At 44.5% G+C, this 12500-nt stretch overlaps 1 protein-coding gene across 1 annotated transcript in view; it reads right to left on the bottom strand.

Moving 5' to 3' along the window:
• Window positions 1-12500, bottom strand: part of LOC311040574 (neuropilin-2-like) — a gene marked incomplete at its 5' end in the record, with an annotated part of 171802 nt that overhangs the window by 18714 nt on the left and 140588 nt on the right. The window contains 4 exon segments of the mRNA XM_084050905.1: window positions 247-343; window positions 1624-1889; window positions 8200-8292; window positions 9057-9137. Coding sequence (XP_083907031.1) covers window positions 247-343; window positions 1624-1889; window positions 8200-8292; window positions 9057-9137 — 537 coding nt within the window.

Raw genomic sequence — 12500 nt, 5'->3', positions numbered from 1 at the left:
TCATTAGTATCATTGGTAACACCTGTGAATGTCTTCATAATATGGCTGCTGTCAATAGAGCCTATTAATGTCATATTATCGTTCAAATCGTCCCGCTTTGCCAATTATTTGGGGGCCCGGTGTTGCAATACCCTCGTGGCCCCACCAGTGGGCGCCAGCCCACAGGGTTTGAGAGCCCGGCATAATACACACGTACAATGTTAAGCGTGCATGTTGCACACACAACGCCATGTGCTGCAGACTCACGTGTGCACTGCTCCAGCGGCGTGTCGGAGCTCATGTGGACGTTGTCGAGCCAGACGTGTCCCACGGTGCCGTGCTCCACGAAGCCCTCCATCACCACCTGAACAGGGGAGGAGGAAGAGAGAGAGAGAGAGAGAGGTTGATGAGGGTGGAGACAAGAGGGCAGGGGTGAGGATGAAACATTAACCCATTGAGACCTGAAGCCGATTCTACGTCTCCTAAATCCCAACAGTATTCTGAAAAACGTATGTTTCTGTATCAGTGGTGCTCAATCTTTTTCATGTCAAGGACCACCCAAAATTATATGTATTTGGCCGCGGACCCCCATCAAAATATTTTGTTCCAGGGACCCCCCAGAAGCAACGATTTGAGTTAAAAATGTTCGCTTTAAAAATATATATATTCAAAGAAATAGCAGATCTACAAGCTCGTAGCGCGGCACTCGGTGCCGCGCTATGAGCTTGTATATCTGCTATTTTTGAATAGCCCAAAGTGTAAAACAATGCTTTTTAGCTCAAATCTAAAAATGACACAGTTCCAGGTCTTAATGGGTTAATGCCGCTCCGCAATCACCCCCCCATCACCCATATTACCTCCTCATACGTAAGAGCAATAACTGTGTTGAGGAGAAACAGTGTAATGTGGTTTATGTGTTACTTGACACGGTGGTTCCGAATGAACCTTTTCTTTTCAAGGACCCCCAGTTTCGTACGCGTGAGGCCACTCTGAGTCTGCTTGGTTCCTAACTATTATTAATTTAGCCGCGGACCCCCTGGCTCGAGCCCATTTGCATGGAATATTTAGGAAAAGTCAGGGAAGGGGAACCTTCTGAGAGCTTCCTGAGCAAAGACTCCGGCCGGGCGGACGGCTCCGACTCCCCATGTGTTAACTCATTCACTGCAAAGGACGGCTTTGACGACCAAAGGGTCCAGACTGCCAAGGAGGAAGTTTTTTTTGTTGTTGTGGTATTTAAAAAAAAAAAAGCTTTTCGCTGACACATGAGTGACCATTTCATCCCCAGATGCACACAGAACCAGGAGATCACGTGATCCCAAGATTTACTTACTGCCCCATTCACTTCCTGGTTAACGTATTTGGGAAATCGCCTGTATCTCACCTCCTGTGTTTTACTGTGTATTTTTGGCGAGACGTGCTATTTTCAACGGCCTATAACAAGCGAACGTGGGTCGCGTTGACATTTCGTTTCACAGTGAAACCCTCAGTGATTAGCAACGATCAGGGGATGGATCATACTGGAGATAAATATTCTGTGACTACTTGAAACGGTAAGAAAATCGCTAGCAGTGGATGATTCATTTGTTATTTTTTTTATCAGTGAATGAGTTAACATGGGTTGTCTGATACAGCTTTCATCATTACCTGGAAGTCTTTGGGGGAGCGAGGCAGGATGGCGCGTCCCTCCTTCCAGGCGGGGCCCTGGTCTCCCCTCAGCGCCCAGAGGAGGGTCTCCTCGTGGTGGGCGTCCCGGAGGAGCACCCTCAGGCTGCCCTGGGCCTCCCCCCACAGCTGGTAGGAGAAGGCCAGGCAGAGGGGTCCCGTGTCGGCCGCCACCACGGGGCTGACCAGCCTGGCCCGCTGCTGCGCCGTCTTGGGGCTGGCCTCCACCGACAGGTAGCTGTTGAGTTCTGGACACGCGGAGAGAGAGAGAAGCGGATGAATCCCGTGTTCATTTCAATAACATAGTGTTAAAAAAAGGACCCATAAGGGTCCATACACCCGAGCACCCATAAGGGTAATTTTTTAACGGGCTGAGATGTTGTGTAAACCAGTGGTTCTCAAACTTTCTCATGTCAAGGACCCCCAAATTGACAGTTATTAGCCCGCGGACCCCCATTTGAAAATATATGCCAGGGACCCCCACAAGAGAAGATTTTTACGGCTCTAGCAGTGATTCTCAACCATTTTAATTTCAAGAACCCCCAGTTTGACATGCATTAGGCTACGGACCCCCATTTTATAGCATTTCTATCTCTGGGACCCCAATTTATACATAAAATCAATGTTAATTTAACTCTCAGTTACAGACCCATAAGGGTACATTTGGTTCCTATCCATCATTTAGCTGGGGACCCCCTGGAACCCCCTCAAGTACCCCTGGGGGTCCCCGGACCCCACTTTGAGAACCAATGGTGTAAACCATACGCTTAATTTTGTAGGTTATTTTCCAGTTCAGGTTAAAAAAAAAAGACGTCAGGCTGCATAAGGCTGAGCTTATAGTACGCCGTCATCTGAGCAACACAGCTGCAACCGATCAAATTAATGATGGGTGTGGGTAGATTGAGGTGTGTGAACGTGCAAGCACTGACCAGTGGCACATCCATGGCTGTGGGCACATGTAAATCTAATACACCCATCGTTAATTGTATTAGTTGCAGCTGTGTTGCTCACCAGGCCTGCCATGTATTTTTCTGCCCCTGCTGTTGTTTATACCTGAACTGGAAAACAAATTTCAAAACCAGCCCTGGGTTTCATCCCCCTTAAGCTCATTCCAGTGCTATATCGTAATATAAAAGCATCCGTTTTTAGGAGGCTTTACTTTAGTTTAGTTTATTTGAAAAGGAAAAAAATAAAACAATACAACAGGTTACAGCAGTTTGAGGATAAACACAACAAGAGTCCCAACTAGACTTATTTCCATTGTGGTCCTCTCACAAGCAACAATTCATGAGTTCAAAACACTTTACAATGCAAAAAAAATAACAGTGACGTACATAAAACAAACAAATGAACCATCTACCCCTAGACATTCAGGTGCCTCTCTCTAATAGCTATTACTTATTTTAGTGCCTAAAATGTAAATGTAGCTACTACACACGCACGCACACACGCACGCACACAGATCTCATTCGAATCCCAGCCGCTGCCATTACACAAAAGGCCAACCAATCAACAATTACCAACAATTACTAACAGTAACATTGTCAGGCGCACAATAGAGGGGGGATGTTGACGCATAAACACACGCCTAACAGAAGAATGGAGCTGTATACAGTCAGAGAGACCACTACTCTGAGACGCGGCTCAGCACAAATCCCCCCCCGTTCCTCTCCCGCTAAACTCTTCCAGGTGAAGTGATTTGGACAACAGCATTATTGTCCAGAGGAACACCCAGCCAAGACGTCTGTTTACGCCCCAGAGGATGTTTGCTTTGCACACTGGATATACCCACATAAATTCCACTGTGACAGAGTCACACAACAATCTATGATGGGGACTGAATGGAGGGCCTGTATGCGTTTGAATCTGTGTGTGTGTGTGTGCCCGTGTTTGACTGTGTGTGTGCGTGCGTGCGTGTGTGTGTGCGTGTGTGTGTGTATGTGTGTGTGTGTGTGTGTGTTTGTGTGTGTGTGTGTGTGTGTGTGTGTGTGTGTGTGTGTGTGTGTGTGTGTGTGTGTGTGTGTGTGTGATATGTGAATAATGACGTGTGTGAGAGAGAGTTCCTTAGCAAGGTGTCTGGAGAGGAATTCCATAAGTGTTTCCTGTGGGACAATGTACAATATCAACAATTTGCTGATTAAATCACCTGTTATAAGAAGTGTGTGCGTGTGTGCGTGTGTGTGTGTGTGTGTGCGTGCGTGCGTGCGTGCGTGCGTGCGTGCGTGCGTGTCAGACAGCACGTGGGAGAGTGTGCCCCTTGGCCTTTTCACAGACCTTCGCCTTGAGCGTGCAGTAGCGCATGTTCAGTGTGTGACCACGAGCACGTCTGACCTGAGTGCTCTTTTGTGGTGAGTTGGCTTCATGAGCCCTGTGCATGTGCGCTCAGCTCACCAAACACTACTGTGACTCTGTGAGGCATTTTATCGGCTTTCTTAACCGCATGAACCCCTAGCATCCTTGTTCTGACTGAGCATTTCATAATAGGTGAAAAATAAACAAACATTTGGCGAAAGTAGACAAACATTTGTCCAAAATAGGTGAACATTTGTCAAAAATGTAGACAGAAGTTTCTTCAAAAGACGAGAATAGACGAGCATTTGGTGAAAATCGACAAACCGCCTATCTATATGTTGTGAGATCTTGCTCGGCTATTTACGCTACTTGACACACAAGGACGTATGCAGGGCCAAAGAGGTTAATGTTCTCACTCAAGGCCTCCGAGCCCCCTGTCACCTCTCATCGTTTCTCAGCGCACTCACCCACCCCCCCCCCCCCCCTCTGCCTCTTGTTCGGCAGACAGCTCATAATCTCCGCCGCCTCGCTCTGATGTACACATACAGCAGGAAGGAGTGTTATTAATCCATTTCGCGGCGGTGTCCCGCAGCGACCGAGCAAACAAGGACTCAAATCTACGAAGCCCTAGTTAGCAGGTTCCCACTAATGGGCTTTTGTGGGGGTGGCAGAGGGGGGGGTACATGTTATGCGATGCTTAAAAGCGCCGCTCGGAAGATATGTGACACGAGATGCAGTGGTGGAAGACGTACTCTGATGTTTTACTTAAAGCTGCACTACGTAACTTTCCTCTTCTACCCCGGATTTGAACCCGGTTTCCTGTGCAATGATTTTTTTGTTTTTGTGTAACATTGCTTGCTCAGGGGATTAATTGAATCTTGACCACCAGGTCAACATTTGTGTCAGATCCTGTGTCTAGGTGAGACATGACCTTGACGCGATCTAAATGTCTCGATAAAATAGCAGGGAGACTAAATATAACCACCCCAATTGTATAAGTTACATTTCTTAACATACTCTACCATACAGATTGGACAAAATTGTATTTTATCCATCAAAAAGTGACGGAGTGCCGCTCTAAGTAAAAGTAGCAATACCGCAATGCAGAAATACTCTGTTGCAAGTAAAAGTCCTGGATTCAAAATTGTACTTGAGAATGAACATTTGGCAAAAACTAGACAAACATTAGATACAAAATAGACTATTTGGAATATTGGTTCTCAAAGTGGGGTCCGGGGACCCCCAGGGGTCCTTGAGGGAGTTCCAGGGGGTCCCCAGCAAAATGATGGATAGTTAGGAACCAAATGGACCCTTATGGGTCTGTAACTCTGAGAGTATACAAATGGAACCAAATGGACCCATTTGTACACTCTCAGAGTTCAATTCATTGGGGTCCCAGAGACAGAAAGGCCATTAAATGGCGGTCCGTGGCCTAACGCATGTCAAACTGGGGGTCCTTGAAATTAAAAAGGTTGAGAATCACTGCTAGAGCCGTAAAAATCTTCTCTTATGGGGGCCCCTGGCATATCTTTTCAAATGGGGTCCGCGGGCTAATAAGTGTCAATTTGGGGGTCCTTGACATGAAAAAGAGAAAAAGGAAAATGAGAACCACTGGGGGGTGGGAATCAGAATCCTCTTTATTGTCACGTCACAGGTTTACAGGCATAACGCAGTGGGTGAAATTAGTTTTTGTGCGAGCTCCATCGGCTTTGATGGACACGCTGGGCCACGGTAATATTAATTGGGGTTACTTGTCAGAAATATAGCCAAAAAACAGGGGAAAGAAAATGTGTTTCAGCGTCAGAGGGTGCAGGAACCGGTATTTAATAATTGAAGGATCATAATTATCCTTGGTCTGACATGCTGGCTGAGCCTCACAGTAGAATTTTTTGACATCACTGATCATGCTTTTCCTAAAGCACGGTACGGTTTGTTTGATGTTCCAGGGGATCCAGTTCGTTTCAGGACGGTTAATGAAAGAGACTTGAACCATGTGTGAGATGGTTTCCCACACACACTGGGGATGGGACCCATTTTGGGGTCGCGGACCTATTTTTATGGGTCGTGAGTAAATACGTATAGTCTTTTTTCACGTTGTCTATATTTCGTTTTATATATTATTATTTTAAAAGACTTTTGAAAAAAATTATAAATTATAATTGAAATATTTTCATTAAAACAATCTAAATAAATAAATAATACGTGATAATTAAAAAAAAGAAAATCCAAAGAAAAATAATTAAGAAGTAGGGGAAATAGCAGATCTACAAGCTCACAACGCATCATTGGGCTTGTAGATCTGCTATTTTCGCTAGTTTGGGTCCCAGGGAGAGAGATACAATTTCTCTTTTTGTGTCTCAGTCTAAAGAGTTTGGAAACCACTGGTTTATCCATCATAGTGATCTTCATGATGTGCTTATTTTCTTGTGAAAGTGGAGTCATGGAGTCACTTGAATGGATTTCAAAGCGCAAATTGGTTTGATAAGTCTGGCCCAAAATTGTCCCTCGAGAAAAGATTGATTAACAAATGAAATTCATTAGCCTACTTTGACTCAATTATTCAGGTTAGTTCAGTAAAGTTTTAATGATTATGGAGAAAGTAGACAGACAAAGTCTGAAAATAAAAGCCATTCATGGACATAATGATTATATACAATAGACCAATTATTTGTTTACCAACATTGAGACTGGACGCACAGGTGATTGTTTCATGCAATCAATTCCCAACATGTGGTTTCAGTTCATTCAACCTCCTCTTGTGTGTTGGCTAGTGAGGCGCGTCCTAGCGAGACATGACAGAATGGGTTTCATTTGGTCATACTGGTTCTTATCAGTGTGACGTCGTCTGTTAAGGGGTCTATACTGTATGGCTGAAGCTGTGTATTGACAATGACACATACGTATTTATGGCTCTACGGCCCTTTAAATGTCTCTCTCTTTTCCTTTTTCAATGAAATAGAAAAAAGAAGGAACAAATGGATCAGAAACATTTGCACTTTAGGAATCAAACCATGATACTTTAGAATAGGGGTCTTCAACATAGGGTCGTGTCGTGCCGGCATGGGACATGAAGGGGTTAAGAGCCAGAAGCTCTTAATAAGTAGGGAGCGGGAGATTCCAGAGAGGAGATGCCATTCCCTGCTCGCCCATTTTTAATGCTCAACCATTACTGCAGGCCGCATTCCCCCCGATGACGATGATCACCAAGACTTCCATCTGCGCCCCTTGAAGGAACAATGATTCACTTTTCCTTTTCATACACACCCTCGCCGGTTCACAAGTGAAGCTCTCGGCGTATTCACAAAAGATACGGCAAATGTTTTTTTCAGCGGGCTTTTTAAGGACAGGGATTTATTATTTTCTAGCCTTTACTATATGGATTTCTCTCATCTATGGCAGTGTAAAGGGACCAATATGACGGCCTTACTTTAACCAACGCGTTTGAAATTCGGGTCTCAGCTTGACACAGCTGATGGCTGCTCAGAGCACTCGGAGGGAAGCAGTTAGAGGATTTGGCTGCCGTGTTAAGTGGTCAGATGCGTGCATTTTCAGCATGTTTAATTTAATGATCATGATGGTTCAATGGAACTAACTAACTCACTTTTTTAAACATGAATATTTTTTTGATGGCCCACTTGCACTGATAGTGAGAACGACTGGCCCAAAGTCCATTTCAAGTCAAGTCATTTTTTTTTGTAAAGCACAACTGAGGTTGACCAAACAGGCTGCAGCATAATAAAACGGCATCAAAACTGTAACAGACAGTAAACGCCATTAAAACAAGAAAACGTGAACAACGATTTCAAAACACCAATAGGCTCTATGCACAGCAGCCATATTATCACTTCCTTCACAAGTGTTACCAATGATACTAATGAAGGCTCTGTTCCATTTAGTGTAGCACAGTGGTTTCCACGACCCCCATAACTCTGAGAGTTACACACCCGCAAGGGGCCATTTGGAAGCCCATGAGGGTCCCTGGACCCCAACTGTAGACCCACTGGTGTAGCAGAGTGTTTCCAGTGAGCCAACACCCTGACTCTGTTTGACCAGAATGGAACAGAGCCTTCATTAGTATCATTGGTATCACCTGTGAATGTCTTCATAATATGGCTGCTGTGAATAGAGCCTACAGTATATACAACGGCAGAAGGAAAAAGTAGGTAAAAAAAAAACAAAAAAACAAGGACCATGGGGTGAGATGGAAAGCGGTCTAAACTGGTTCTAAAAAGGCTATTGTGACACAGTGTTATGGGGACCACTCACCGTGGTGATGCAGGGACCACAGGAGAGGTGCGTTGGGGTCGTGCGTCCACCCACACAGGCCCTGCTCAAAGTCACACGCGCCCTGGGAGCCCGCTAATGGGGCACCGGGGAGGGGGGGGGGGGGGGGGGGGGGGGAGAGAGAGAGAGAGAGAGAGAGAGAGAGAGAGAGAGAGAGAGAGAGAGAGAGAGAGGGGGCATCACTGTCAGTCATTTCAGAGAATGGAGAAATATTCACCGCCATCTTGCTTTGAATTATTATGAAAGGTGCCACAGTACTTTATTTTACATTAAATATAAAGTAACTAAGTGCATTTACTTAAATAATGTACTTGAGAACAATTACAAGGCACCTTTACTTGACTTGAGTATTTCCATCTCTTGATACTTTATACCTCTACTCTGCTATTCTTGTACTTTTTCCACCACATGTGTCAACTATATTTAATTTGACAGCATTAGTTAATAATTGCTTGGCAGATTTAGATGAACAATCAAATTATGAATAAAAAATCATCAATATTGACTTAAAGGGATAGTTCACCCGCAAAATCGATTAGTCACCCCATGGAGACTTAATGGATATTTTTTTTGTTTTTGTCGCATTCCTAAGCTAACAATTTTATGACCGGCAGCGGTTCCGGTAGGAGACACAAAGAGTCTCTTTTGTGTCTCCTACCGGAACCGCTGCCTACCGGTCCGCTGGTCATCAAATTATTTCCTTAGCAATGTGACAAAAACTAAACCAATTCCATGAATTCAAGTCTCCATGGGGTGACTAGTCGATAGAGAAAAAGTCATTTTTTGGGTGAACTATCCCTTTAAGCAATCGGAGTACTTCCAGTGAACGTAGGTCTCACCTGTTGTTGATACGGGGGCGGTGCTGGTTTCCATGCCAGCAGGCAGGGTGGGCGTGGCGGTGTCTGCCGGGGTGCTGGTTTCTATGGCAACAAAGAAAAACACAGGCTCGGTCACATGTCGCAGGTCAAAGCCAGTCAGTGGTCATCAGAGGTCAGAGGGCATCAGTAAAGGAACAAGTCACACTGAAAGATTCCATGAAGTGGTCCCTAGCTCAGCGGTCTTCAAATGCTTTAAATTTCAAGGACCCCCATAACTCTGAGGGTGTACAAATTTGTACACTGAATCAAGCAACTTTATTCACTGAATCATGCACTTAAAAACTGTCTGGGGGGCTCACAAAAGCCTGAGTAGACGATACAATGACGCAAAATGTTTTGGAAAGTGAAATATCCCTTTAATGTTGGACCCGATAATAGCTTCTCGGTTCTGGGTTCCCAGAACTCAGAGTTATCATCACCTCCTGAGCAGGACCCAAATTTAGGTTCTGAGAGCCTCATCTGAAACCTCGTAGCGTATGGAAACAAATCTCGAACCTGTGAAATATGCTTCATGGCACGGTTCACAGGGGTGGTAAAAGCACTGAAATGTTGTACTTGTACTAAGTAGTAGATCTAGCTCACAATGCGTCACGATGCGACACATTGTGAGCATTGTAGATCGGCTACTTTCAAATGCCCGAAAATGTATATAGGGCTGAAGTGGTTAGTGTATGTTTTGAAATAATAATACAATTCTACAAAGTAACTAAAGTTTTCAAATAATTGTAGTCGAGTAAAAGTAGCCTACAATATGTAGTGGAGTAGAAGTAAGAAGTAAGAAGTACTGAAAGTTGGAAATACCTCAAAAATTAACTTAAGTACAGTACTTGAGTACATGTACTTAGTTACTTTACACCACTGACGGTTCATTTGGTCTTAAAAAAAAAGAGTGTAGCCATAAGAGAGTGATATCATGGTCCCGCCCCCTGCTCCTGTCTCTAACCAATCACATCCATCCCACCCACGGCGTGAGATCCGAGGCAGAGGCAGTCAGAGATAGCTACCAAGAGGCCCCTAGGGGCCCAACCCCGGAGGCCCTCGACATGCATGTTGTGTCTGCATCTGTTTCACAGACACACAGTGGTGGAAAGTAAACTAAGTACATTTACTCAAGTACTGTACTTAAGTAAGACGTTGAGGTATGTTTTACTTTACTGGAGTATTTCCGAATTGTCAATAGTTTTACTTCTACTCCACTACATCTCAAAGGCAAATATTGTACTTATACTCCACAACAATTATTTGAAAACTTTAGTTACAAGTTACTTTGTAGATTTGGATTATTACAAAACACACTTCAGCCCTATTTCGGCCATTTGAAAATAGCAGATCTACAAGCTCCTTGTAGATCGGCTATTTTCAAACCATTTTTTATACATTTTGAACTTGTGAAATGGGACATTCTGCACAATGAGTACTTTTACTTTTGGTACTCAAAGTATATGTTGATGCCGATACTTTTGTAATTGTACTCAAATACATTTTGAATACGGTACTTCTACTTGTAACAGAGCATATCTACATTGCAGTATTGATACTTTTACTTGAGTAAAACATGTGTGTACTTCTTCCATCACTGCAGACACACAGACACAGACACACACAGTGGCTGATGGATAAACGGGACTAGCTAAACTCCCCTCGACCTTGGACAGAAGGATCATGCTGCGGGCCTGACATACACACACATACACACGCACACGCACACACGCACGCACACACATTCCCCCCACCCGCTCCCCCTGTGTGTTATTGAGTGGCCGCCTCCCCCTCAGTTCATAACTCATACACCATCGGGGGAGGGGGGGGAGTGGGGGGTAGGGGTGGGGGGCAGCAGAAAGTTAGTTAGTTAGTTAGTTAGTTTATTTATTTCGGTCATGATTTCTTTTTACAACAAAACATTTGAACATACAGTACATCTTAGTCAGGTGATGACTTCTTCTGCCCTCCCCTGACATCCATTCAAACACACATGGATCAGCTCCCCCCACCCCCCGCCCCGCCACCACAAACAACACACACACACACACACACACACACACACATCAATCCCAAAGCAATACGCTCGTTAAAAAAACAGACGTGCGGAAAGACACACACACATGCACGTAGGTTTGCATTGATATACTTAAGAGGACATCAATATTTTTAGGGCGGCGCTTTTAAGAATACCATTCTTTTTTTTTTGTATTATTGTTTGCCATTTTTTTTACCCGAACGCCAAAAAAGCCAAAAACACCCGATCTGCAGGCTTACAATGTGTCACAGTGTGATGCGTAGTGAGCTTGCAGATTTGCTATTTTCGGTCAGTGGTGGAAAAAGTACTCAAATGTTTTACTTAAGTAAAAGTATCAATACTGCAATGTAGAAGTACTGTGTTACAAGTAAAAGTCCGGAATTCAACATTTACTAGAGTAAAAGTACAAACGGATTGGCATCAAAATGCACTTAAAGTACCAAAAGTAAAAGTACCAATGTTCGAAAATAGCAGACGCAGTTACTTTATAACACTTTTTTTCGGTCCACTACCATGTACAGCTAAACAGCACAGAAGCAGAGTAAAAACACTTGGGCTAAAATGATCACACAAAAAAAGTCCTGTGGACTTGTTTCCATTGGTCCGATAACCCCTAAACCTAAACCCCTAACCCCTTAACCTCGACCCGAGTCTTTTCCTAATTGTTAGCCTGACTCAAAAACTCTTTCTAAATCATGAAACAGTCAATTTGTCTTGTGAGGGCAGGGGAAACCGTTCTTTCGCATTTCTCAAATTCGTGGGGACGTCTGGCCCTCACGAGTATAGTAATCCAAGCACACACACACACACTCACACACACACACACACACACACACACACACACACACACACACACACACACACACACACACACACACACACACACACACACACACACACACACACACACACACACACACACACACACACACACACACAGACACACATGTTGAGCAGACACCGGTAGGAATGTGCGGAGTGGTAAAGCTCTGTGTTATGAGGAGCAGATGGGTGCTTCCACCATGCTGTGTTATGCAGCGGAGTGTGTGTGTGTGGGTGTGGGTGTGTGTGTGTGTGTGTGTGTGTGTGTGTGTGTGTGTGTGTGTGTGTGTGTGTGTGTGTGTGTGTGTGTGTGTGTGTGTGTGTGTGCAGACTTTCTGGGTCACGTCGTCTTTTCAGCCATAATTCATCTCATGTCCAAATGTGACCGTCCACAAGAGAATCACCCACGCCTCGCCGCCTCGCCCCCCCCCCAACGGGGGAAGACCTTCCTGTCAGCTATTCTCATCCCACAGATTCTTTTAAAACACAGATGTGAACGTTTGACTCGTTCCTTCTCTATTTCACGTCACATCAAGAATATGCCACGACGACGTAAAAATATAACG

The sequence above is a fragment of the Gymnoscopelus microlampas genome, assembly GCF_963454915.1.
Source record: "Gymnoscopelus microlampas genome assembly, chromosome: 24".
NCBI lineage: Eukaryota > Metazoa > Chordata > Actinopteri > Myctophiformes > Myctophidae > Gymnoscopelus > Gymnoscopelus microlampas.
This window is presented reverse-complemented; position numbering and strand designations above follow the sequence as displayed.